A 27,246-nucleotide genomic window follows, 5' to 3' on the forward strand; every position below is an offset into this window, starting at 1 on the left:
TCATATAAAATCCAAACAGTGGTGATTTAATACTCTCATCTATTTAAAAAAAATGCAACCTGCTCTTCCTTAACAGCTGGAAATTTTAGGATGTTCCTTTTCTCTTGGAACTTGTACTTTCATCTCATTCCCCCTACAGAATTTCTTAGTAATGCAGCATTTTTTATGGTTGAAAGTTTATTTCTCACCTTATCATACTTCTCTGCCACAAATAAATATTTAGAAATTAGAATTGAAATAACTTCCTATGACAAAATATTCTAAGAGTTTTTTTAAAAAGTCTGGGTTGAGTTATTACAACTAATTTTTGACATAAAATATAATGTACAAGTGATTAAAACAATATAGATGTCTAAAATGTTTTATAAGTAATTGCTGAACCTAGAAAGGAAAATGTTGAAAACACATCTTAATGAAACAAATAAGAAATTATTTGTGAATCTGTGGATGCATCAGGACCCAGCCTCTTTATTTTCTTCCATTTTTATAGCTCTACATGCTGAGAAGCCTTTCACACAAATAAGTATAATAGATGTCACCCAATTCTCTGAACTCTTTTTGACATGTGTGCCAAAAATTGCACAGTGATTTATCATCAAAGGTGATCTGTCAACTGGCCACATGATTAAGTCCTCTGTAAATGAGGCTGCGAGAAATGAACAACCTTAGACTTGTCAAGGACTTTGCTGTGTGGAGAATATGCTTTTTGGGTGGTCCCAGAGCACCAGAGCACCTGGACTTCCTCGGCGCTGGGGCTGGGAGGGGTGGGGTTAAGCCCCGGGAGATGCTCGAATGAGATGCAGGAGGGGGACGCTCTGCTTCACACCTGTGCAGCAGAGAGAGATGGGAGGCCCTGACTCCCAGGTGCAGAGCCCTTGCAGGTCTTGGAAAGTCTCCCTGCATCCTCAGAGGTGTCACAATGGCTGCTTCCATTAGCATCATCGTGGGCCCTTGTAGAGCAAGGAGCAGCAAATGACTCAGGCCCAAGAGGCCACTTGGAGAGCCCTGCTGCTGGAGGAGCTGAGTGTTCGTCAGAGCAGCGTGGAGAACTCCAGCAGCTGCAGAGGCTCAGTGCCATGTCCCAGCCACTCATTATCCCGCCAGCCTGCTCCCTGGAGGGCCTGCCCTGGAGCACCCCCAAAGTTGCTAACACTTGTGCAGCAAGGTTAGCCAGAGGGACCGTTTAACTCAGCTCCCTCTGCAGTTTGGAGAGGCCCCTCTTTGGTCCTGCACAGACCCTGCAGCCCCTCATCACTGGGGCTCCTGGTCATGGCTCCAGTGAGCTCTGGCTTGAAATGCCACCAGAGCCATTAGGTCCTGTCTCTGGGTCCTCCATTCATTAACCTCGTTCAGCCCCTGTTCATCACAGCCAAGCCCATCCTTGTTAGCATCTACTTTAGTGTAGACAGCCCCTTGTCTGCTGGCCTTCCTGGAAAGAGGCCTCATTAGCAGACTCACATTTTGAGCAGGCAAGTTCCCAGACCCCTGTGCTCTTAGGCTCTCCTGTTTAACCCTTTCACCTCCCCTGATTTATAAAGCTAGGAAAGACTTGAGATCACAATGGTAGTCCTCACACCAGGCTTCTGGCTCCCCTGCCTGTCAGAGACCACAGACAGAGCCCTGTCCCCAGCACGGCTGCTACCTCCTGCCTCATCGTCACAGTGAGGTCACAAAGTGCCTGCTGGGGTATGAGCCAGTAATGACACATGTGGCAGGTGATGGTGGCAAGTGAAAGGCAGGTCTGACATTTCCCTCCTGGGAGGATCTGTTTAGAAGCCTCCAGACCCCTGGTTTCCAGTGGAGGACAGTAACTAGCAGGACAACAGAAAAGGGACTTAAGGTGGAGATAAGACGCAGAAAGTGAGTGCCGGCAGGTGTACTTACATAGAGCTGGAACACATACAGAAGCTCACAGACGTGGAGACAGACACTACTGAAGGCGCAAAGGGAAGCCTGGATGGGCAGAGAAACAGCTAGGGATGTGCAGGGGAGGACCCAGACACCAGACACACACATGTCATTCCCCATTTAGTGAGCACCACTGTGTACCCAGTATGGAAGTAACACAATAAATTAGACAAGGTTCCCGTTTCAAGAAACTCAACATGTAGTTGAGAAGAAACAGCTCCCGAACAGTACAAAGGGTAAAATCAGGGAAAAGGACTGGTGCTCTGCATCACATTTGTCTGAGTACATGGTAGGAGCCTCAGTGCTGCTTGGATAAATGAGTAAGAGCCAGATGTACAGAAACCTCCAAGTGTTAACCACTGCACTTTGAAAAGAGAGCCCGAGGAGAAGGAAACCTCTGAGGCTGCATCCAAGTCCAGTTTGGATATCTGCTTGTTGGACAGACCCATAAGCGGGGCGAGGAGGGAGGCGCTGATCTAACTCCGGAAGATAGTCAGCGTTCAGCCTCTGCAGTGAATAAAACAAAGTAATTAATTGTGATTCTTAATTAGCTCTGCAGGGCACTGAGTAAGGCCTCCTCTGTTTCCTGGAGGCCTGACAGCGATTAACAGTCTGGATCATGGATCCCCATGGAGGCTCCTTTGCCCACGCAGGCAGAGAAATTCAAAGACCTGTCACTTCTCCCTGCCTCCTCCAGTTCCGGCCTCCTGTTCTCTGGGGAAGATTAGTGGCAGGCCCACAAGCGACCCTGCAGCTGCCTCCTCGCTTTCTTATTCTTTCAGCTCAGCCCAAGTACCTCGTCCTTTCAGGGTTTTCCAAAGGGTGCACTATGGGGTCTGTGTCGCTAGTTCCTGAGCAAATGAACTTCCCCAGCCCTGGGTCTCCAGACCCATCTCATTCCTCCACCTGACAGATTCTGGGCTCTCCTCGCACCATCAACATGCAGACTTGAATGTTAAAGTCTGCATCTGAAGGAATGAGGAGAAAGTCCTTCCTTGGAAATGTGATGGATTCTTTGAAAAAATACAAATGTATAACACACAAACATATAGTGTATTCAATAGTGCATGTCTATACAAAGGCTCACAGGAACTGTGGATCCAAGTTTAAAAACCCCCAAATTACAATGTTCTAATTTAGCTAGTGGGCTTCCCAGGTGGTTCAGTGGTAAATAATCCACCTGCCAACATAAGAGACTCAGGAGACGTAGGTTCAATCCCTGGATGAGGAAGATTCCCCTGGAAGGGGAAATGGCAACCCATTCCAGGGTTCTTGCCTGGAGAATCCCATGGACAGAGAAGCCTAGTGGGCTACAGTCCATAGGGCCGCAAAGTTGGACATGACTGAGCACGCACACACTGCAGCATGCACAATTTAGCTAAAAAGTCCCCGCGTTGATGGTGTGGGTTAGAAGCACACGGGCATTTAAAGTCACACAGGTTTCTGAGCCCACTCCAGACCTCCCAAAATATGGAGAGTAGAAATTCACACTCTTAACCATCCTCACATAGGAGGGCCCTGGGAGCCACCAGCATACAAGGCCATTCTTGGCTGTATCTCCCACTGTGCTGGCCTCTTCAGGCAGTGGGCAGCTCCTCACTAACAGGTCCCTCCTTGGTGTCAGGTTGGGTCATGAGAGGTGTGAGGGCAGGGCCTTGTCTGTCCCAGGCCTGGATTGTCATTACCCAGGGAAATGTCAGGGTTTCAAGAGAGATTTCATTTGAACTAAGGATTCCAAAAGGATGAATCTGAAAACCACTGAATTTACACAATTTTAGTCCCTTGGTAAGGGGTTTCCCTCATAGCTCAGTTGGTAAAGAATCTGCCTACAATGCAGGAGACCCAGGTTTGATTCCTGGGTTGGGAAGATCCCCTGAAGAGAGAAATGGCAACCTACTCCAGTATTCTTGTCTGGAAAATCCCATGGACAGAGGAGCCTGGCAGGCTACATACAGCTCATGGGGTCAAAAGAATAGGACACAACTTAGCAACTAAACCACCACCACCCTTGGTAAGAACTACTCAGAGGCTTCAGGGTTTTTGCAGTGTGGGGAAGATATGTATTTTAAGCTGAGTCAGTCAGTCGGTCAGTTCAATCATTCAGTCGTGTCCGACTCTTTGCGACCCTGCAGACTGCAGCAGGTCAGGCTTCCCTGTCCATCACCAACTCCCGGAGCTTGCTCAAACTCATGTTCATCAAGTCAGTGATGCCATCCAACCATCTCATCCTCTGTTGTCCCCTTCTCCTCCTGCCTTCAATCTTGCCCACCATCAGGGTCTTTTCCAATGCGTCAGTTCTTCACATCCAGTGGCCAAAGGATTGGAGCTTCAGCTTCAGTGTCAGTCCTTTCAATGAATATTCAGGACTGATTTCCTTTAGGATTGACTGGTTGGATCTCCTTGCAGTCCAAGGGACTCTCAAGAGTCTTCTCCAGCACCACAGTTCAAAAGCATCAATTCTTTGGTGCTCAGCTTTCTTTATGGTCCAACTCTCACATCAATACATGACTACTGGAAAAACCATAGCTTTGACTGCTGCCGCTGCTGCTGCTAAGTCACGTCAGTCGTGTCTGACTCTGTGCGACCCCATGGATGGCAGCCCACCAGGCTCCCCCGTCCCTGGGATTCTCCAGGCAAGAACACTGGAGTGGGTTGCCATTTCCTTCTCCAATGCAGGAAAGTGAAAAGTGAAAGTCAAGTCGCTCAGTCGTGTCCAACTCTTAGCGACCCCATGGACTGCAGCCTACCAGGCTCCTCCGTCTATGGGATTTTCCAGGCAGGAGTACTGGAGTGGGTCGCCAGTGCCTTCTCCAGCTTTGACTAGATGGACCTTTTTTTCGGCAAAGTAATGTTATGGTAGTAATGCAATTTAAACTTAAGTTATATATGTATCTCTGGGCTAGTCATTTCAAAGTAAGCCAGTTTTTACACCAATATACTGAATTGGCAGCTTCCCTGGAGAAGATGCTTTCAGGTGTCATTCAAATATTTCTGGAGCACCTACTGAGTGCTAGGCACTTCTCTGGGCACAACAGAGGATATAGACTTAAATGAGGCAGACTCAAATTCTTGTCCTCATGGAACTGTTGACTTAAAAAAAAGCACAATATGACAGTTGTGAGTCAAGTTTTATTTAGGGCAAAATGGACTATAGCCCAGGAGATAGCTCTGAGAAACTGCTTCCAAGAGGAAGGTCAGTATATATATGTGATTTTGGTGAAGGGGGAGCACATGCATCAGGCACATATTTTTTGCAGAAGTTTCTGCTAGTCATGTGAAGGTTACTGCTAATCACAAGGAACAAACATCACCATAAGGGATTTTGGTGGTTTTCTAGATATGAGGAGATGCAAGAACTGGGCTCATAACACTGGCTCCTGAGAATATCTAACTATCTGAAGACTTGTCCTGCCAGTTCTCCCCAGAGCACAGTGTGACTCGTTTCTGCTCTTTCCCCTGAATTCCTTCAGAGGGTGTTGAAAACCAGCAGCTGCCAGCAGCACATGATCTAATCCTTGTAGAAGCACGTGCCAATTTGTAGTTGATAAAAGTTTATATTCCAGTGGGGACACTGAAAATTAAACAGACAAAGAAGCAAAATATATGATCAAGTGTTAACCACTAAAGAGAAAAAGAGAACAAGGAAGAGAGTATGAAATGCGTGTGGATGTGAATGTTCTGCATAGGGAGGCAGGGTGTTGCTCAGTGTTGAAACTGTAGGTGAGATGGCTGTGGGAGGGCTCATGGGGTGACGACTGAACAAGGTGTTGAAGGAGGTGAGGGAGAGGATATGAGGATTGAGATGAAAAGCCCTGCAGGCAGGTGAACAGCGAGGGCCAAGGGGCTGCTTCTAGGTGTGCTGGGGCGGCAGGACAGTGGGTGAGCATGTATGTGTGCTCGGTGGGGAGAGGGGAGGTGGGCTTCAGGCGGGTGTTATTCTTTAGTGAGAGGAAAAGCCACTGACTTTTTAGGATGAATGGGACCACTTTGACTACTGGGTGTGAATAGATTGTGATGGGGTACAGGTACAGCAAAGGGTTCATGGAAGAGTCCAGTAGACCAGGTGGGAGATGGTCGGGTGCCTTGGACCAGGGTGGTGGCCCAATTCTGAATATCTAGTGAAGGTGGGTTTGGTGGCCTCAATGTGGCATGGATGAGAAAGAGAAGTCAAGACTGGCACCCACTGTTCCTAACCCAGAGGGCAGGTTAATGGACTGGACCAGTTTGCAAGCCTGCTTCAGAATTCTTTTTAGCAAGATAGAAGATCTGGCCTCAATTTAAAAATGAATGTTCATAAAGATTTTTAAAAGCTCGTCAGTGTTTTTTTTTTTTCTTTCCCATAATCTCATCGTGCTTAATCTCACTATCAATTAACTCACTCTCAGATGCAGAACAGTGGGTTTTGATGAGCCAAAAAAGGTTTCAATTAGTCTAAATTGTTTCAGTTCGCATAACTGCTTCTGCACTAATTGTTGGTGATTGAGTTTTAAGACCCAGCAAATGTAGACACTGCCTGGAAAAATGCTCCTGGGGCTCATGTCTGCGCCAGGTCCTCAAAGTTGAAAGACGAGGGCAGAAAGCTTTGGCTCTCAAAGAGGAAGGGCTCTCTCGTCCCAGCCCCAAGCTCCAGAAACTTCCATGAGGTTCGGGTTCAGGCTGTGGCCTGGGATGGAGATATGAGGGTTAGAGCAAGGCTGGCATTGCTAGATTCTCAGAGTCAGGACCAGAGTCCACTTTACTTGGCTTCCAGTACAAGACTCACAGCTGCACCCACCCTCATTCAGCAAGATCACGGCTCCTGAATTAAGGTCACCTGGGAAAACTGAATTCCATTGCTCATGTCCCCACCCCACACCTGCTTGTCTAATTGTCTCACTGGATACAAGGTGCTTATAAATACATACTCTCAAAGGGAAGCCCTTTTCAGGAGAGCAAGCAGTCCAGCATTTCATATGGCCAAGAAAGTGCACAGTGGTGCAGAAGTAGGGAAAACACTACAAGGAACAAAAGCATCGACAGCCCCTTTGAGGGATCCCCTAGGGCTCACCTTGACTACATTGTCCCTGACCCCCAATACGCACAATCCACAGAGTCTGGGCTCCCACGGGGCAGCCAGCCAGTGCACATTTGCTCATGCAAACAGGCCCCTTCTCTGAAAATCCAATAGCACATGACCCAGGACTAGATTGCTCCACCCAGCATTCACAACAGTAGTTCTGCAGTCTTCTTTCTAGCCAAATTGGAGTGGATTTAGATTGTGAAAATAAAAAATAAAGCTTTTTTTCATTTAACACAAGAGCCACACCATACCCTACCCCCAACCCCCCAGGCCCAGCACAGGTTCATCTGCCTAAAGTTCTGCTTATGGAGGATTTTCTTATTTTTTTTCAAATGAGGACATAGCTTCTTTAGTAGTAAAGGACTGTCAGCTCTGGGTTAGACACATTGCCCTCCACAGCACTGCCTGTGTCCTGTGTGTCTGAGTCCATTTTCCTGTGGACATGTCTGCCTCCAGAGTCAATGCTTTACTACGATAATATCTCACCAGCAGAAAATGCCATTGAGCAGGAAAACGAGAATGGTCACAGATTTTGAACCCAAGTACCAACCAGCACAGAGAAGTCAGGCCAAGGACAGACGCCTCCCACTCAACCACCTCTGCTGGTGACTCCGAGGAGTAAAGGAGAAAGCTTTTACTTAGTTGTTTATGGACCGAGCTACTAAAAGCTGAAATCATTCTGTTCAATCAGGTTTCAGAAAAGGAAATGAACTCTCAAGGAGAGCAGAAAAAGAACGGAGTGATTCAGGTGACAGCTCTCCCCTCTCTAAGCTAGAGCTCTTATGTTTCCTGCGTAATAACTCTCTTAGCCCTCCTCAGCCCCAGACAGCAGACAGCTTTGCGTACTTTGTGCTCTAGCTGCTGGACCGATGGCCCAGTTCTGATACACGTCCTAACCTGAGCAAAGAATCTTAAATGGCTACACAGATGATGTCCAAATGGTTTTGGTAAATCTACATATTGAGGTACACAGGAATGCTGTGAATCTCATGATGCTAAGTAAGAATTGTGTTTTGTGGGCAAATACCCCAAATGGGAAAATGTTGAACAGTGGACAAGAGATTAAAGTAGAAAGATGAGCAAGGGAGCCGGGCGCGGTGGCGCGCGCCTGTAATCCCAGCTACTCGGGAGGCTGAGGCTGGAGGATCGCTTGAGCTCAGGAGTTCTGGGCTGCAGTGCGCTATGCCGATCGGGTGTCCGCACTAAGTTCGGCATCAATATGGTGACCTCCCGGGAGCGGGGGGCCACCAGGTTGCCTAAGGAGGGGTGAACCGGCCCAGGTCGGAAACGGAGCAGGTCAAAACTCCCGTGCTGATCAGTAGTGGGATCGCGCCTGTGAATAGCCACTGTACTCCAGCCTGGGCAATATAGCGAGACCCTGTCTCTTAAAAAAAAAAAAAAAAAAAGATGAGCAAGGGAGAGAGAAAGAGAAAGAGACGGGGGAAGGGGGAGTGGAGGAAAATTTGAGCTTGATAGAGTATTAAGCAAAATTGGTGGTTGAGGACAGAAATGGGTTTGTGGAGATAGAAAAAAAATCAGTGCTGTAGTCTACCAGAGCTTGTGAGCAGTTTTCATGCCTCTTCCTTCCCTCACTGTCATCTCTAGTGCTGTCAACACCCTCCTCAAAGACAGGTCTACAGGCACAGCTTCTCATGAAGTCATGGCTGAGAAGGCTAGACTTCCTAACCTGGCTGAGAATCTGCATTCATAAACTCCAAAGTGTGGGACAAGAAGGAAAGGTCCTGAGCTGTAGGGTGAGGGTTATGTACAAGCAAGCATTTCCCGACAGCAACAGACTGTTTGGAACTGTGTTAATAAGTAACTGACTGCTCAGATGGTAAAGAATCCGCCTGCAATGCAGGGGACCTGGGTTCGATCCCTGGGTCGGGAAGATCCCCTGGAGAAGGAAATGGGAACCCACTCCAGTATTCTTGCCTGGAGAATCCCACGGACTAAGGACCCTGGGGGCTACCGTCTGTGGGGTTCCAAAGGGTTGGACACGACTGAGCGACTAACACTTTCACTTTTTCTTCTTTTGTAAAGGACAGTAATATTTAAATTACCTTAAGGATGAAAAGAGAGAACACAAAGGACCTTAGAATAGAGCCTGGCACGTGATAGGCACCCAGCACACGTGCCATTCTCCCCGGAAACACTGAGCTCCAACCACTGAAGTCCTGAAGGGGAGCTGGGCAGAGGAGAGGCCTGAACCCCCAACACTAGACAAGGGAGGCAGGCTATGAACCGTGGAGGGTTCATGAGAGCATGTTTACTGACACTTCACTGAAGCAGCATAAAACAATGCCTGCTAAATTCATCTTTTCTGGAAACTTTGGTATTTTAATGACAACTTTTAGCCTGTTGTCAGTAAAAATTTTGTTCAGAAGATGCTTCCCCACTCTGGAGTGGGGCAGGAAGGGGCAGGGCTCAGCCTTTTTATGGCTTGAGCCAAAGTATCTGTTTTAGCAGAGGTTTTCCTAAGGGGGCTTTCAAAACTTTGCTGTCTGAACATCAAAACTCAGTAAATTGGCTTGAAGCATGCACATACATGAGCATTTTTCAAAGTTCCAGTGATTCCAGTGTGCAGGCAGGGTTGAGAACTACCGTCCTAACTCTTTTACTGCTGCAAAAGGCTTAAAAAGATGTATCCTTAATCATGCAAGAAAGGTATACCATCACAACTGGGAGAACGAAGTCACCAGCACCAGAAAAGCTCCTGGCAAGAGGACAGGGCCACAGGCTACAGCTCTCAGGCATTTCCTGGTGATGCTCCCAAATAATAACCCAATTTCCAGAAAAGCCATTCATCCCATCCACATGATCCTAATACAATTCCTGCTTAGACGCAGCCCAATAACCAAGATTTATTGAAGAGATGGGAGAATTTTGAGGCACAATAAAATTATTCATCCACTCATATGCTGAATCTTCAACTAAACTTCTTTGGGGTGGACAAATGTCAAGCAAACAAAACCTGCCTTACACATAGTCGGACTATCAGCAAAGATGCTGGTGCAAGGCTCTTTAACGTGACTGATGCTATCCGAACCTCTTCATCCTAGCCCCTCCCAAGAGATGGAGATTAATAGTTATCCCTAGTGATAGGAGGTTAATTTAAGTGCAGCTGCAGCCAGAGATAATTTGGATTTATTTCTGGTTTATTTGGTTCTCTTGTGAATAGACTCCATTGGGCAAGACAGTCACTACCTTTAGCCTAAGTTTATATTGGTTAAGGGACTAATAAATAAGGGTCTAGAATGAATCTATCAAGGGATTTGACAAAATAATTTTTCAAATTATCACAAAAACCTTTGAACATCTGACATCTCTAGTACCATCTCACCTGACTAGTAGGATCATTTATTTATATGACTTCACAATGAATTCTGGATCACTCTATATTCAGTATTTTACTATTATGAGCCGTTAAGCAGTATTAAGGTTCTGGACTCCTGCAGAACTCAGGCACCAACCACCTCTCTAGACACAACTCCTACTTGTCTGAACGTCCTGAATTCAACCTAAGTTTTCAAGAAACTACTGTTTTCTTAATGTATATTCCATGGGAATCAGTTAAGACTCTCAGCCTTCTTCCTATTTTTAAGAATGGAGAACAGGTGTGACTTCTGGGATAGTGCTACTTAGCCAGCTCCCAAGATAGCCCACAGTTTGATACAAATGCATAAATAATAATGGGCTGCATAGCACATCAAGCCAGAAAGTCCCTGGCTTACACACTGGACTCGAACAGGAGAGGAGTTGTACACACACAACTCTTTGGTGTGTAGAGCCTCTTTAGAAAACAGCTCTTCCCCTGCTTGCTTAGAAGCAAGCATATGACAGAACCATTGGCTATTGACCTAGCTTCCCCACGCAGGTAATCAATCACTTTACAGGCAGTAGGGGCTCTTTGGGGAGAAATCATGGGTTGCACCTAGAGGAAAGACCAGAGAAAGCAGGGCTTGTAGAATTCATATCCACTGTCTAACACAGGACAAATGTGTTTGCCAATGAAAAGTGAAGAGAGCTTTGGTTCCAATCCTTTTAGATAAATCTACATGTTTAATATATTTTTCCCATTAAGGAGCTCTTAATGCCTGGCTCAGAGGGCAAAGCGTCTGCCTGCAATGCAGGAGACCTGAGTTCAGTCCCTGAGTCAGGAAGATCCCCTGGAGAAGGAAATGGCAAACCACTCCAGTACTCTTGCCTGGAAAATCCCACGGACAGAGAAGCCTGGTAGACTACAGTCCATGGGACTGCAAAGAGTCGGACACAACTGAGCTACTTCACTTCACTTCACTTCACACAACGCCTGAGGTTGTGGTGATTGACTAGGGAGGTGCTCACTGTGAAAAGTTAAATAAATGTTAAGTAGTAAAGACAACTGCCCCCTTATACCTCTGTCCCAGCCCCAATGTGAGAATGTTAGAATATACACCAAGTTAAGAGCTATAAGGGGTGAAAAAAATCCTTAGAAAATAAAATCTCAAGTTTATTTAAAAGCTAGTTTCTTCTAATTTAATAATGAATACTTTAAAAAGCACAGGTCAGAGGAGAAATAAGCATCAGTGAAATGATTTCTTCCCCAGAGGTTTGTTCAAAATCAAGACTCATGCAAAGTCTTTTTACTGACTACCTACTGTCTACAGCACTGTGGTAGGCACCATTGGAGAAGAGATAAAGATGACAGAATCCCAGTGGGATTCTTAAATTGCTCTTCATTCTCAAGACAAAAAAACATTCTGGATACGGCACCTCCCTTCCCCTTTACTGTCTGAGAGAACGATGGGATGCTAGACAGTCTTAACACAACAAATAAAGAGCTGGTCAAACTCACACATCCTTGAATTTTTTCCTAACAAATGAATACATGTGTTCTGACTCTATACAAAAACATCATAGCAGTGAAGTCCCTCAAAAGCTGAGCCAAAAACTACTAGGCTAAAATCAAAGACACTGTGACAGTTGAGAAGTGCTAAGTTAAGACACAGCAGATGGGGTTCCTCTAGCATCAGGAGTTCAACAATTTCCAGGGCTATCTGGGAAGCCAAGTACAAGCATGCCTTAGAATTAAAATAGACAGTTTCTGTTGATCCACCCCACCTGGACACTCTGAAGAGCAGAGTATCATCAGGATACTGGGGTTAGCAGCCCTGATCCCCACCCCAGCAAGTCTCTTTCACTGCTTCCCCTCCTCCACTGCTTCTGCAGCCTCCTCCATACCACAGCACCTCCCAGAAGCTAGTCCCCCTGCTCAGAGACTGCTGCCTCTTCAGCACAATGCATCACCTCAGAAAAAGAGAACAGAAAAGGCAAATTCATAGAGACAGAAAACAGATAAGTGGGTGCTTGGGGCTGGAATGCACATGAGACTTCTTTTAGGAGCGATGGAAATGTTCTAAAATCAGATGGTGGTGGCAGTTGCACAACTCTATAAATACACTAAATGTCATCAGTTTATTCAGGTGAGTTTTACGGTCTTATGACTAAAGTTAAGTTTAAGGTGTATTCACTGTTCCACATCAAGTCAGGAGTGTCTACCCAAGTTAGGAAAAATAGCAGAAACATGAGCATGTTGGTTACAAGTCTGTTCAGAATTCCTTCAACTTTAATTATGGGAGTAAGATCAGGCAGCCACTGAGGATAAAATGTAGTCCTGGGGAGGAGATGAGATGCTGTTTGTTTTTTTTTTGTAAAGTGGACACGATAAGAGTTATTCTTTTATTAGAGCAAATGGTCATAAGTTGCCAAAACTGTTCTCATTCTTCGATTGCCTCTTTTTTCCCAGTTTCTTGACCTTCGAAGACAGGATATCTGGCCTCCACATCCGCCCACATGATGCTGCCATTGGCCAGATCGCGGACAACACTGGGCAGTTCAGAGACCTGGGGTAAAAGAAAAGAGAAGTCCCAGAATCAACCAACTGGATTAGGCTGTCAAAAAAAGAGGATTCACCCTGAACTCAGGAAACGACAGAGTTGAGTCCGTGTCTACACAGTGACAGGATCCCTCCAAAAACTGGTCCCTACGGTGTTTCTAAGTGACTCCCACCAAAGCCTCTTTACCTAGTTATGCTTACCTCCCTCCCAGGCTGGGGTCCTGCTCTTCCTCCAGCCCAGAAGCCCTGCCAGCTCCCTTGGGTACCCCAATTCCCCACAGAGCCTTTCCTGGTCATTCCAAGCCTCCAGGCTACCTGAAGTTACTTCATTTGTATTAAATTCAACTCTTAGAACCACGGTCAGTCAAGTAACAGGAGTGAAGGGAGTCAGGAAACTGGAGAGGCCCTCAGGAAGGGGCCAGCTGTTCATCAGCCAGAACCAACGGTGGCCACCACACAGCAGGGGTTCTCAAATCTGAGTGACCAACCATAGGAATCATCTGGGAGGCTTGCCTCTTTTTTTAAAGATTTTTTTTTTTATGTGGACCATTTTTGATGTTTTTATTGAATTTGTTATAATGTCATTTCTGTTTTCTGTTTTTGGCATTTTGGCCGTGAGGCATGCGGGATCTTAGCTTTCTGACCAGGGATCAAACTCGTATCCCTGCATTGGAAGCAGAGGGTCTTCACCATTGGGCTGCCAGGCAAGCCCCTGGGGGGCTTGTTAAAACAGTTCTGCCCACCCTTTCTCCCTCTCCAAACCCCAGCTCCATCCCAGTTTCTGACTTAGCAGGTCTGGGGTGGAGATTTCTCTTCTCTAACAAGTTCCCAGGTGATGCAGATGCTGCTGGTCCAGGAACCACACTCTGAGAACCCCTGCCTGACAGGAATACAGGTTCAGAGTACCCAGATCTGGTATTGTAAAAATATGAGCCAGAAATCTGTGACCTCTAAGGTAGACTGAAAATTCCCTTGGGCAAAAAGCAGCCTTTCACTCCTGTTTTCCCTATTACAAACTCTTAGTAACAAGCAGAGCAAATGAAAGGCACTCTAAATACAAACTTGCTCAACATAAACTGGTCAGGCAGCTGTCAAAGTGGTCACTCTTCTTTCCCTCCTGAACTTTTCCCATCTCCATGGTTCCCTTCCCATCAAGTAAAATTACTGAAATGTTATTCACTGTTTTGCATTGATTAGCATGAAGAAGTTTATACGTACTCGTGTGTACACTTCTATGGAAATATGAAAATAAAACTAAGCCTCCAAAGCCTGCCAATAAAACTATGGCAACAAGCACTTGCGATCATGTTTCTCGCTCAAATAAACAATCATAACTGCAAACTGTCAGAGAATGAGCCCAGAGTGATACAAATGGCTGTAAAATATTAGAGAAGTGGTAATGAATATTTTCATAATTAAGCCTAGGGGATTTGGGAAATATATGCTCTGTCTGATACAAATTTACGATTAAAATGAAAAAGACAAAAACAAGAAGGGAAGCATAAACACAACAAAATCCATCTCAGGTCGGAAGGAACCAGTTTTTAAGACTACAAATGCCAAAGCGAAGGCAGCCACCTCTGCTCTGATCTGCCGCATGGAGTCTCGGTCCCGCAAAGTGGCCGTGTGAGGGGTCTTGTTCACTGTATCGAAGTCAATGGTTATGCCGAAAGCCACACCAATCTCATCAGTCCTGGCGTAGCGTCTTCCAATGGATCCTGAGGAATCGTCTACTTTGTGAGAGATGCCGTGCCTGGTCAAGGCCTCCGCTATCCAAAATAAATTCAATAAATTAAAAATGTCATACGCGCTCAGGAAACTTATAACAGGAGCGAACACAAAAGAGCAAGAAGTTGCAGCTGCAAGAGACAGAAACATTCCCAAAGTTTAAACCCTTGCTGGAGCCCAAACCCTCACCCATCCCTGCATCTCATTCGGCTATAGGGTCACGAGCAGCCAAGGTGAGGAGACTGGTGTGGCCCCAAGCAGCTCAGTGGATGCCTCCCATCTCTCAACTCTGAAATGTGTGGGCCACACCAGACAGCCACAAAGATCCCTTTCAGTGCTGAGAGTCCAGTGGCTGAAGATCCGCAGGGTTGTCACCCTCCACTGGGTGTCCCCTGATGAACTGACCGGCAGGGTCAGCAGGAGAAGCAATGTGCAATCTGACTCTTGGGTTCTATCCCAACTCATTCAAATGCTAGGAGAAAACATCCTGAGCAAACATACTCTTTATTTAATACTTTTTTTTTTTTTTAAGAGACATTTCCTAAAATTCAGTCTACCTGATAGTATTCCCATGGAGATTAACCAACTGGATTTACTTACATAATTCCTTGACGAATGGCATGAACTCCTGGTTCTGGCTCAATGGAAGGACGGAACATTTGAATGGAGCTACTACGGCAGGGAAACTGAAGAACTAGATGATTTAAAAAGACATCCAAATGCATTAGTGTATAAAGATCTAAACATTAACGTCCAAATTTCACTATCAAAATACCGGAAAACAGGATGTGAAAAAGCAGTGTGATAAAACAGACAGCAGGATAACCAGAACTACAATCACAAAGATCTGGTTTTCAGCTCAGAATCTGGACCAACTCAGTGAACTCTACCTCTCTGGACTGGCGCTTCTCCATCTAAAACGTAGGTCTCTGCTGTCTGCTCTGCCTACTCTGCAGGTCAATCATAAAAATATTAAATGATGTAAAGCATTTTGAAAACTGCCATCTAAGATGGCAATTATTTGGTACTACTTAAAAGCCTTACTTCTTTCTGTGGAGATCCCTATGAACCTCCCCCGACATCATCAAAAAAGTAGTGTCAACAGACAAAATTCCATTCTGTCCTTTAAGAGATTCAGCATAGTTGAAGGATGTCTGAGTCTTAGTGACTAAGTAAAACAGAACAGTTTAATTAGCTTACAAATGCATGTCCCAAATAAATAGTAGGAAGAAAACAAACAAAAAAACCAAAATTAGGTTCTGTATACCCAGAGAAAAATACAGCCCTCCTAACCTGCTCCTGAAACAGATTTCAGAGTTACTGAGAAATAAAAGAAAGCAAAAATATTTGGCAGAAGGCAAAGAATTCTACCATTTTGGATTGGAAATGAGAGCTGAAGATAGTTCTTAAATAGGATCTGTACAAAAGTTTCACTTGAAAGCAAGAACATGGGACTCAGAATGAATAAGTCCCATAAAAATAATGAATGACACGGGGTCCAGTTTGGCCCCCCAAAATCCTAATTAATCTTAAAATGTCAAGCAAGGATGAATATTCCACTGTAAGTAAACCCTAGACTGCACCAATATGGCACATGAATTGTGGAACACTCCTAACTCCACTTCTCTCTTCCTCTTGTGATAATTCCATTTAATGTGAGAGAGAAGTGGGGAACTGGCTTTATAGAAAAATGGTTTGTTTTTTTTTTGTTATCTAACCAGCAATGCTTTTATACCAAATTTATACGAAAATGGATTGAGGGACTATGTGCTAATAATTTAGAAACATTTTTGGCTTCTTACAGCCTAATCAAATTCCTCTTCATGATGAAATCTTTATGTAATTCATAAAACACTATAACTTATTCTTGCCTAGCCTTTAAGGAATTTCTATTACAACTTTAGTTTTATCACTATAGAGTCAAAAGAATAGCTGAAAGCTTTTTTAAAAAAAGTTTTCATTAGAAAAATAACCAGGAAAAGTTTGAAGCAAACTTGGCCTCTAAAAAAGGGCACATTCAATAAAGTATGATGTCATTCCTCATGAAGAACCATCGCTTATGTCTTTATCTCTGGGGTCCAGGCTTAGGTTCCTGCTATCTGTTAATGAATGAAAAGCCACTCCTTAAATGTCAGGAAATGAAGATGTGCCTTTAGGGCACAGAAGAAAACAGTAGCTTTATTAGCTGTATATTATCAACAGTTATGTCAAACTTTTAAAAATACTGGTGCCAAGAACTCATCAGTTCAGTTCAGTTCAGTTGCTTAGTCGTGTCCAACTCTTTGCAACCCCATGGACTGCAGCACGCCAGGCTTCCCTGTCCATCACCAATACCCGGAGCTTGCTCAAAAGTCATGTCCATCAAGTCAGTGATGCCATCCAACCAAGAACTAATAGTTCATCTTTAAGGCTAAATGCCCTAGGACAAACTACAGAGCTGATGTCCAGCATTGTGCACACACTCAACTTTAGCTGGTCACACAGGTAAGAATGCTTCTTTCAGTTAATTCGACCTGTACAACCTTTCCTCTCTATTCTTGTTCTGAGTGATCTTCCTGGAAACCTGTAGTTATACATCAAAGGAGTATAATTTCCACAACCAGAGGTTAGGTGAGCAAGGTGAAATAAGCCATAATGAAGAGCTATGTAGAAGACATGGAGCAGTAATTCAAAAGCACTGGAGCCAAAAGAAAACTTGAGGGATGAAGACTTCTTAAAAACATGCAGCGTTAGCTAGGTGTGAATGCTGGGAAAGCCTACACATCACATACTTCCGCTCAATTTATAATCTGTCGGTTTCCCACAATGGAATCATCTGGGTTTCTTATAAACACACATACACACACAAAACTAGATCCTGGGGTCTCAGACCTAGTGAATCTGTATCTCTGGACTAAAACCTAGGAATTTACATCTTTACCCTCAAAATACCTCAGACAATTTCATGCAGTTTTAGAAGGTTCCTTTTAATGCTTTACCAAAGTATAAATACAATTTTTAAGTTTGTCCAAATTCTATAAATCATCGCCTCCTTCCCAATTTTCTAAAAACACAAGTATATCCAGAAAGGAGCACTCCTACCATTGATGCAATACAGACAGCTCTCCCAAAGTAATATGTTGTCTCAGAACTCAGAAGCAACTAAAACAATGGCATCTGGAATAACCTACACATTCTAAAGCACAAATGAGATAAGGAAGTGCTTCGCTTTGTAAACAGTTAAGCAAAGGTGTTAATACTCCAGTAAATAATAACTGATTGTTTCAGAGCTATCTTAACATCACTCAGGAAATGTCATTCTCTGACACTGTAAGACAACAAACAGTACACTGTATACAACTCACCGTCCTCTGCTCATCTCCCTCGCGAACTTGGAATGTGTGTTCAAATACCGTATACATGATCCTGCCCAGGCCAAAAGAGGGTTCGATTACACTTGGAATAACTTCTTCCACTGCAAGAGAAACAGAAATTCAGTAAGACTCTCTGAAACCCCACATGATGCACTGTGGGTCCTCTCTAACAAATTCTAACTGGCCCTAAAAATATCTCTATTCTAGATGGATTGTGATTGACCCTGTACAGCAGGACAAAAAAATCAGAACATTCCTGAAAACTATTTCCTGGTAGAAAACATGATGCCTTTAAAGAGAAAACTGGAGAGGAAAACTTTTTTTTTTTTTTTACCAAATTTAATTGTTTATATACTATAAAAAATAAAACAAGATACCAGTGTATTCCTTCACCAAGTTGGTAAGCTATGAGCAATGCCTTCTGCCTCACCTATGCAGAAAGCATCGAAACTCCAGAGCTTCTGTAAGACTTGGCTAGAATTAAAAATCCACCACCACAGCTGGCAAATTTAATGAAAACAACTCCTATATACAAGTATCATGTGATTTGTGCTTTACTTTTTCTCTTACTATCTGGATGAGAACTCCCTAAGAGTCAGGTTACTGCTATTGTATTTCCAAGATTCTGGGGTCAGGAGTCTGTTACAGAAGAGTTTGCTCAGGTACCAGCAGTCAATCCAAGACCAGGGAACCCACAGCTCTTCCCAGGGGTGCAGTTATACTTGTGGTATACATAGGAATTGTCTTCATTATTACTTATTATTCAGAAAGGAACCATGGCTAAGCACTATCCACATCTAACTAAACTGACCCTAACCTTGAGAGCTTGTTTCAAGAGAAATGAGATAACTGGAACCAAAAACTCACACACGAGAGTAACATTTGAGAAATGAACAAGGCATTTTCTGCCCATCCTTTGGTGGCATCTGAGCAATGGTGAAGGACAGCTCTAAGCCAGCTGCCAGGATGTGGCTAAAAGGCCTCAGAGCATGAAGAAGGGCTCCCCTGCTCTCTCCTATGACTGCTCTGACTGCTTTTACAGCTCCATGCAGCCTAGCAACAATGAGGCAGGCCAAAAACAAATGGAAAAGGAGCCCAGCTCACTCCACGGGCAGTAGTGTCTCAAATACCCACTACTCTCAGTTTCCAGGAGCATCAATTCAACCAAGAATCCTTCATACCTTCTCCAAAATACTCACTTACCAACTTACATAATTTGTCCTACCAAAAAATAATCATCTCATTGGCTTTTAAAAAGCATGAACGACCACTAACCTAAATGACTTTTAATAAGTTAATCTGCCAGAAAAGATGGTGTGGATAAGTTCTCTCAAGTGAGAAAAAAAAAAGATGCTTTTAATCAAAGAGATACTCTTCATATGTGCCTCAGTCATAGAACATATAAAGATGGCATTATAAGTTATTTTTCAGTATGAGTACAATTATGTTTTTTTTTTTCTGTTTTAAAAAACAAGATAATGTCTTGTTATATGAATATAATGTCATATTCATCTAATTTAGGGCTGTAACGTTAAGGATTCATTTTCTTCTTCAAATTTTCCATAAAATAGTTATGCTATGAAACTTAAAAAAAAAATGCCATTAAGGAGTAATGATTTTTGTCTGCTTGTTCCTTAATTATTTTTACAAATTTACCATGTAGTGTTTTCTGGAATCTCTTCACATTGACCATATCTTTTGTCAACTGAAACGTCTTCCCTTCAGTTTCAACAGTAAATTCCCTACAATGAAACAAAGCACATATTAGTGAAAACACATATGCCCATGCCTTAATTTAAAGGAGTTTTACAGATTGCTAAACCTCTTTTCATTTTAAGTGTAATACAACTTGGTCAACAATCCAGATTAACAACCGAAGTCAAATTTAAATTTTTCATAAGGAGTACCAAATTAAGTATTATTCTAACAGCACCAAACAGTATTTTGGGAGGCACCCAAATATGTGGCTAGTCTTATAAAATTCCACAAGTGACTTAGTGACCAACTCCTTGATTTTGAGATCAAGATAAAATCAAAGAAAATTTCTTTCTAATTACATTTGTCAGAAACGGGTCTGCTGGCAAAAAGACCACTGTTCTCATTACTGTCCCAACAAATGTAAAAATGACCAACTTGTCATCTTACAGAAAGAATTTTTAAAACTCCTACACTTTTTCCAAACTAAATTTTTATACTTATGCTGATGAAGATCAGCTTAAAAGAAGTTTAAAGATTCTGCTTGATATGTCAGATATGTCAATATAAAATACTGCTGCTGCTGCTGCTAAGTCGCTTCAGTCGTGTCTGACTCTGTGCGACCCCATAGACAGCAGCCCACCAGGCTCCCCCGTCCCTGGGATTCTCCAGGCAAGAACACTGGAATGGGTATACTATCCCCCCCAAATCACTGAGAGCTTCATGTTTATATCCTGAGATATGCCCATTCCATTTCAGGTTATAAGAATTCACCTTTATAAAGCACTTCATGTAATATAATACCTGTATTTTAGCTTATGAGGTATTTCATTGCATTATGATCAATTCAGATGTGTCTGGTCTCACAAGCAGCTTGGTGCTGGGAAAAGAGAGCCCTCATGTGGTTGTCCTTGGAGCTGTATGGCTGGTACATGGTACCCTGCATTCTGCTCGTTTCTAGCACTGATAATCTCATGCATCATATGAATGATTTTCATTGATTTCTTCCATTTTTACTATTCTAGAGTTTGTGCATGCATGCATTAAAAGACTCCACATAGACAGTATCATATACATGTTCTCTGTGAGCACAGTCTAAGTGCAGGGTATGTAACAGTTATAAAAAAGCTGAAATTAGCAAGGAGATAGTTATTATTTGAGAATAATTTTTATAAGCTGTCTTGTTTGTATATAAATCTGATAGTAACCTATGTTAACTTTAATGGGATATGACATTATTCTAGCATAAAGAGACATTAATTCTAGGAGACCAGAAATGTTTTAAAATTTTCCTATTGAAATAGATAATTTTATCTTCCACTTCTAAGTGTTCGTCTTGTGATAGCTGACAAATACACACACACATGCACCCACTGTGGCCCCAGAAGTTCCCCTGGGTGCCTTCTCTTTCGATCCCCTCCATTCTCACTCAACCATTGAAGTGCTTTCTACTACTCTAAACCAGGTTTGTCTTTCCTAGAGTCTGGCATATAATCTTTTGTGTAAAGCTTCTTTCACTTAGCCTAATGTCTATGACAAGGTCTGGCAAACTTTCTGTATAGGGCTTTCTGTATATTATGAAATATTCAGTTATAAAATGCTCAAGGTTTGCAGACCATAAGCAGACTCCCATACTACATTTTTTTTTAAAACAACCCTTTGAAAATGCCAAGTCATTCTTTGCATTGTGATCTAAAAAATACGTAAGATGCTCCAAATGTACTTAAAAGTATATACTCCAGTTATTAGGTATTCTACAAACAACAAGCGGGTTGATAAATAGTGTTTATACCTTCAAACTCCTACCAATTCTTTTTTGTCTACCAATCACTGAGAGGGGTATAAAAATCTCTAACTGTAACTGTGAATTTGTCTAATTTTCTTTTCAGTTCTGTCAAGTTTGCTCTACATATCTTGAGGTGATTTTTAGTGGCATACATGGCTACAAGTCACTTACGTTCTTGATGAATTGATGATCCCTTTATCATTACGAAATACAACCTGATAATTTTTCTTGTTCTTAAGTTTTCTTTGATGTTAATAAGGCACTCCACCTTCTTGATTAATGTTTGTATGGGAAATATTTTTAAAATTCTTTTCCCTTTAAACTTAAATTTGAGGCATACCTTGCTTTCTTGTGCTTCACAAGAAGCACAAGCTTTGCATTTTTTGGCAAATTGAAGGTTTGTGGCCACCCAGCGTTTGCACGTCTATCAGCGCTACTTCTCCAACAGCATTTGCTCACTTCATGTCTCTGAGTCACATTTTGGTGACTTTCGCAATATTTCAAACTTTTTCATTATTATTATACTTGTTATAGTGATCTATAGTCAGTAAAAGACTTTGATGTTACTAAAGATTTCCACTTGCTGAAGGCTCAGATAGTGGTTAGCATTTTTCTGCAATGAAATATTTCTAAACTAAGGTACATACACTGTTGTTAAAAATATAATGCTATTGCACACTTAACAGAGTACATTAGAGTGTAAACATAACTTCTACATGCACTGCAAAACCAAAAATATTTGTGTCACTCACTTTATTGCGACAAATCTATTGCAGTGGTCTGGAACCAAACCCACAATATCTCCGAAGTATGTCTGTATTAAAATTACAGTCGGTTTCCTGTAAACAATATTTAACTGGGTCTCCAATTTTTTAACCAGTCTGACATGGCTATTAATTTGAGTGTTTCGATCATTATATTATAATAACTATCAGTACTGTTGAGTTGAAATCTACCATTTCCTGAGTTGTTTTCTATTCGTCTCATCTGTTCTTTGTTCATTTTCCTTCTCCTATCTTTTTCTAGAGCAGTTTTTATTATTCTATTTTAGCGCGCTTATTGGTTTCTTAGTTACATCCCTTTGGTTTCTCCGTGTCTTATCCAGGCAATTGGTCTAAAGTTGACTACATGTCCCTTTCTATTAAACTTAGCATATGTAAAAGTGCACCTTACAGAAGTATGCATATTCTTACATATTCCCAACTCTTGGCTCCCATCCTTTGGGGCTACTGATGACACAAATGCTATTTCTACACATCACAAATTTCACAATACACTTAATATTTTTCTCTAAACAACCCATTATCTTTTAAAGAAATTCAGAGATGTCATTTTAAATCAATGAAAGAAAATCAGTCACTCATATCACCCACACAGCCATCATTTCTAGAGCTCTTAGTTTCTTTGGGTAGATCTAAATTTCCACACTTCTGCCTGAAGAACTCCTTTAACATTTCTTGTAGTGTAACTCTGGCTTACAATGTATCCTCTAAGTTTTCTGTCTGAAAATATTATCTCTTCTTTTTCCTCAAGTATTTTTTCTGAAAAGACATTTTCGGTGGGTATAGGCTCTCGTCTGTAAGAACCTGAGAAGATTTCATTCTACTGTATCATGGCTATGTACACACAATTACATTTGTGATATCACCTCTATCTAGATGTTCCATTTTGTTTTTAAAAATATGTACATTTCCATTTCCCACCTCATATGTTCATGTTTTCTCTTATGACCTTGAGCACATAAATACTGTTTTAACATCCTTCTGTATTATTTCCATGACGCTCGCCACTTCTGGGTATTTCTTTTGATTGATTTTTCTCCTTATTTTGGGTCTTTTCATGGTTTTTCATATGGCTAGAGATTTTTTTATTGTTTGCCAGACATAGTAAATTCTACACTGTTTAGTGCTGAATTTTGTTGAATTCCTTTAAAGATTCTTCTCTATGGTTTTTCATTTATACTTACAACAATTACGCTGAGGACTCCAAAACTCAAAAAATGGGTACTGACTTGAGAGATAGATGTAGTTTCTAATCACCATGAATATGTCTGCACCTTTAAGAAAGTTACTGGGAGGAAAAAAGATCTTTGTAGTCCATTTCAAATCTGTTTCCAGGTCACAACACCAAAACTCAACAGACAGTCCCTTAAAAGTAGCCAAGAGATGGTACTCACTTGCAAAAGTTTCTAAAGAAACTAATGTCCTCCTAATTTTCAAAACATGGCAAAGAGAACAGAGCTGAGTGGAGCCCACACCTTAACACTTACCCTTTTTCATTCAGTAGTTTCTCCATTTCTGTGATGTAACACTCATCACAAATGGCGAGGTACTCCATCACCAGCTTTGCATCCTTCTTGTACGCCTTACCAATTGCTCCCTTATTGGGTTCAAACTGAACAACATTGACTGTTTTGTATGAAGGGGTCAAGGAATACAAAGCTACAGAACTACCCCAGCACTTCAAGAAATGATCCTGAGGACAAGCCTTCATTGACTTAAAACAACTACCAGTTCCCTACTGGTATCCAAGATCCTCTTTATGCTGATTTCAAGTGCAAGATAAAACAACTACTCAGAAAATCATTCAGATAAACCCCACTCAAGATAAGTAAACATCATCAAAAAAGACTTTTTCAAAGTTACAATGAGATAAAGGGACATTATCTAATCAGCAATATAACCCAATACATAGCATAATGAACTCTGATAACAATTCATTCATTTCTTTATGTCTCGGCACAATAGGATCTACTTCTTGTCACCTCTAGCCCTTAGATGAACTCACAATCTCATTGTCTGGTGAAGGAAGGAAATTTCTCCTTTGCTGATCTACAGATCAAATGAGATAAATTATTTCATCATAAAAGGGCATTCATCTTTTAATAGAGAAAACATTCACCGAGCACCCTTTATCTAAAGAGCATGTATGTAGATGCAGGTGTTGGAAATGGCTGAGAAAAACTGGTCAACATCCTGAAAGATGCAGAGCATTTTTCTCTCAAGGACCAAACACTGAGTGGACACATGTTAGACTACAGGTAAAGAGAACAAGAAAGGAACGGTGAGACGCATAAAATGATTGGCTTAAATAAAGTGCCAAAACATCTCAGTTTATCCACAGAACAAAGTACAGTCTTAAACTTATCCATTTTCAAGATGTTTACTCCTGAGTTGCAGAAGTGATCAGAAAGGATATGGGCTCTTTCAAAGGTTTCTCGGCTACGAGTGGGACTTTGGTGGCCCTCGCATGACAAGACAGGTCATAACAGGAACGGTCAGCACATCCAACAATCTCGATCCAGCCCTGAGAAGACATAATAAACATCTGTAACTCACACAAGGTTCATTCACAAATGCATGCAGATTATACATACTCATGAATAATTCAATTACAGAATTTCCACTCAACTTTTACAAATGCTTGAAATGGGTACAGTTTTATACATCAAGTAGTAGCAATCTTATAAATATAATCCACACATGTACACAAAGTAGTCTTTTTATTTTCTGGACAGAATTATTTTGCCATATTGTGAATGTGGGGTTAACTAGTATTTGCTGGGATTTAGCTATGGAAATAAAATGTGAACCTAGACAAAACTTGTAGATCTCTATCAAATTTTTGACCAGAAGTCAAAATGAATCTGGTAGAAACTACTAGCACAACACTCTGTTCCATAAAATGCTTTAGCATTGATGGATTTTGGCATCCACAAGGGGTCACCGATGCAATGGACATGAACTTGGGCAAACTTTGGGAGATGGTGAGGGACAAGGAGGCCTGGTGTGCTGCAGTCCACGGGATCGCAAAGAGCTGGACACGACTGGGAGACCAAACAACAAGAGCAGCAACAAGGGGTCTTAGAACCAATGCCCCATGGATTCCAAAGGACGACTGTAATGGTTCCCTCCTGCCCATACAACTGTATTGTTAAAACTTGGCTCAAACCAAAGAATTTACACCTACAAAGTCATTACTCTCTGTGCACTTTTAAGAACTGCCAAAGAGAAGGGCATGGCTAGTGCAGAAGAGCTCTACACTAGCAAGTAAATCAGTCCTGGCCAGAAGTCGACCTCCCGAATTCCACAGGACACACGACAGCACACTCCCAGATTCTTCCTGTTGCCGCTCACGTGGAGGACCCAGGCGTCAACCGAGCTCCCTTTTGTGAGTCAGCACAGAACATATGCACACACAAATCTAAACGCAGTGCTCACCTCAAAAAGTTTGTGGAGAAGGAAAACAACTTTCATAATCTTTTAAAAGCATGGAAGACAGTCCAGAGGAGGAAGAGTTTTACCAGTCTTTACCACGGAAAACAACAGTCAAGGGTGAGAGACCCAATTAGCCCCTTGAAAATCTCTTGTGGGTTCAGAGACCAACACAGGTGACAGAAAATAAGGTCAATAAGCTCCAGGCAGGAAGGCGAGGACTCACCAAAGGGACTGGTAATCTGGGAGGAGGCGACACTACAGCAGACATCATGGCATTACAGTAGAAGAGCAGCAGAAACAAGAACACGCTATTAGGGTGCTGTGGTGACGGTCACTCTGAACGTAAGTGACAAAGATACGAAAGTAACACGTAGGGGGAAATCCACTGGGAGTTAAGTTATATCACAGCATGCCCTGCACCTACAGTCTAGCTTATAACTCTTCACTGGAAGATATTTATGAGAAATTATAAGAAAAATAATACATCATGTATACATTTATCTGAATCATTAAAAAGGAAAGAAAAAGAAAAATAACGAGACTACACTGGAGGAGGAAATGAACAGAGTGCTAATGCATCACATCAGCCTTGAAGGATAAACAGAATGAACATATGCCAAAATCAGGACTCAGAGATCAAGGAAAAACCTAAGAACTAAGAGGAACGTCAGCGTGCTGGCCTAACAATGATGGTGATACCAAAGTCACACTTGATTTTCATACATTAGAAGGGCATTATTAAACTGGAACACAAATACATTAAATGTCATCTGTTTCCTCTTCTTTTTAATCTGTTAATTTAAGTAGGTAAACTCTGTGTAAGTACTGACCATATGGAAAGATCAAAGAAGAAATCCTACAAATGTAAACTTAGCTCAGAGAGGACAGATGGACAAAGAGGAAAAAGGAACGTTATCTATGTTGTTACTTTATTTTTTTATTGGCCTTTTCCCTCTAAAAAGTTTTCGAAAAACTGTAATAGATTCAACAATACAGCCAGTCCTCTGTATCTGTGGTTTCTACAATCTGCAGATTCAACTGTGAATCAAAAGTATTTAGAAAAAAATTTTCAGAAAGTTCCAAAAACTTAAACTTTGCTGCAAACCTGGCAACTATTTGCAAAGCATTTATATTATGTTTGGTATCATAAGTAACCAGCTAATTGAAAGTGTATGGGAAGATGTGCATAGGGTCTACATAGATACTAAGCCTTTATATGTAAGAGACTTGAGCATCCCAGGATTTTGGTGTCAGTGGGGCTCCTGGAACAAAACTGAGGAATGACTGCATTCTCTTTCTACAAAGTGTCTACTGCTCTCAAAACTTGGCATCAGGTGATTGTACTAAATACACATCTCAGCTGGCCACAAATGTGGGCATTTGTGCTCAATCCAGTTTCCTACCCAACAAAAGAAAACTCAATAAAGAACAGGTACTGTTTAGATCACAGAATAAAACTTAATAACAGCATTACTATCACAGCAGTGGCAGGTTCCATTTCTTGTTAATCCCCAAGTCACTTTTCAAAAGCACAATCTAAAGTGTTTTCCAAGACTCTTAAGAACCTGTTATTTGAGTAAGAACCAAAGAGGTAAAAGGCTTATTAGTTCAACAGATGTCTA

General features: G+C 42.2%; 1 protein-coding gene across 2 annotated transcripts in view; it reads right to left on the bottom strand.

The window, feature by feature from the left end:
• Nucleotides 1-12,553: 12,553 nt before the first annotated feature.
• The window catches only part of GARS1 (glycyl-tRNA synthetase 1), a 53,241-nt gene continuing 38,548 nt past the window's right edge, over nucleotides 12,554-27,246 (bottom strand). Inside the window, exons 11-17 of one of the 2 annotated variants that reach the window (XM_061414220.1) lie at nucleotides 24,605-24,713; nucleotides 23,677-23,821; nucleotides 19,583-19,668; nucleotides 17,918-18,027; nucleotides 15,174-15,267; nucleotides 14,424-14,614; nucleotides 12,554-12,852 (exon numbers count right to left, since the gene is read on the bottom strand). In XM_061414220.1, the coding sequence (XP_061270204.1) occupies nucleotides 12,727-12,852; nucleotides 14,424-14,614; nucleotides 15,174-15,267; nucleotides 17,918-18,027; nucleotides 19,583-19,668; nucleotides 23,677-23,821; nucleotides 24,605-24,713 (861 nt within the window). In that variant the 3' untranslated portion in view covers nucleotides 12,554-12,726. Of the gene's footprint in view, nucleotides 12,853-14,423; nucleotides 14,615-15,173; nucleotides 15,268-17,917; nucleotides 18,028-19,582; nucleotides 19,669-23,676; nucleotides 23,822-24,600; nucleotides 24,714-27,246 lie in introns of both variants that reach the window. The other variant, XM_061414221.1, reaches the window with a different exon arrangement.

Source organism: Bos javanicus, chromosome 4 (genome assembly GCF_032452875.1).
Source record: "Bos javanicus breed banteng chromosome 4, ARS-OSU_banteng_1.0, whole genome shotgun sequence".
Taxonomy (NCBI): domain Eukaryota; kingdom Metazoa; phylum Chordata; class Mammalia; order Artiodactyla; family Bovidae; genus Bos; species Bos javanicus.